The sequence below is a fragment of the Tupaia chinensis genome, unplaced genomic scaffold (assembly GCF_000334495.1).
Source record: "Tupaia chinensis unplaced genomic scaffold, TupChi_1.0 Scaffold000216_1, whole genome shotgun sequence".
NCBI classification, from domain to species: domain Eukaryota; kingdom Metazoa; phylum Chordata; class Mammalia; order Scandentia; family Tupaiidae; genus Tupaia; species Tupaia belangeri.
The window spans coordinates 924,693-925,272 of NW_006159691.1; the positions used below are offsets into that span (position 1 = coordinate 924,693).

The 580-nt window shown below is 35.0% G+C and overlaps 1 protein-coding gene across 1 annotated transcript in view; it reads left to right on the top strand.

Moving 5' to 3' along the window:
• OSER1 (oxidative stress responsive serine rich 1) overlaps positions 1-580 on the top strand; it is a 12,471-nt gene that overhangs the window by 5,213 nt on the left and 6,678 nt on the right. The window contains exon 3 of the mRNA XM_006147573.3: positions 393-506. Coding sequence (XP_006147635.1) covers positions 393-506 — 114 coding nt within the window. The remainder of the gene's footprint in view (positions 1-392; positions 507-580) is intronic.

The window sequence follows — 580 nt, forward strand, 5'->3', positions numbered from 1 at the left end:
TGTCTCCGTGTCTCTCTCTGGTCAAATTAAAAATAAGTGAATGATAAATTAAATTAAATGAAAATAAATAAAAAAGCGTTAGTGCCATTTGTGTTTTTTCTTGACAGAGGCCTGACCTGCTCCAGATAAACAACTTAAATGTCTATTTATATCCTGCTGCTGGTTATATTTAAGAATCATCCTTTGACTAACGATTTTGCAATCATGGGCTTTTAGGGCTACTCAAATTTGGTTTTGGAGAAAATTTTACATCAAAAGCTGAGCAATCCTTGCAAACCCCAGACTAGAAAGAAAATAAAGATGTTGTTAAATTTGTATTTGAGACAGGGAGAGAAGTAAATTCTCTTAATTTTACAGGTTTCTGAAGCAGTAAACTTTGTTCTTGTCTTCAGGTCCATAGCAGCTCTGTCTGTTGGAGAAGGCACAGGTGTCAGAACATCAGTCAGATCGGTAGCAGATGATACCAAACCTAAAGCTGCATGTACATCTAAAGACAGTTGGCATGGGTAAGAGCTGCTTATAGAGATGATTTTTATTCTAATATCATAAAATATTACTGGATTTTCTTCCCTAAGTATCT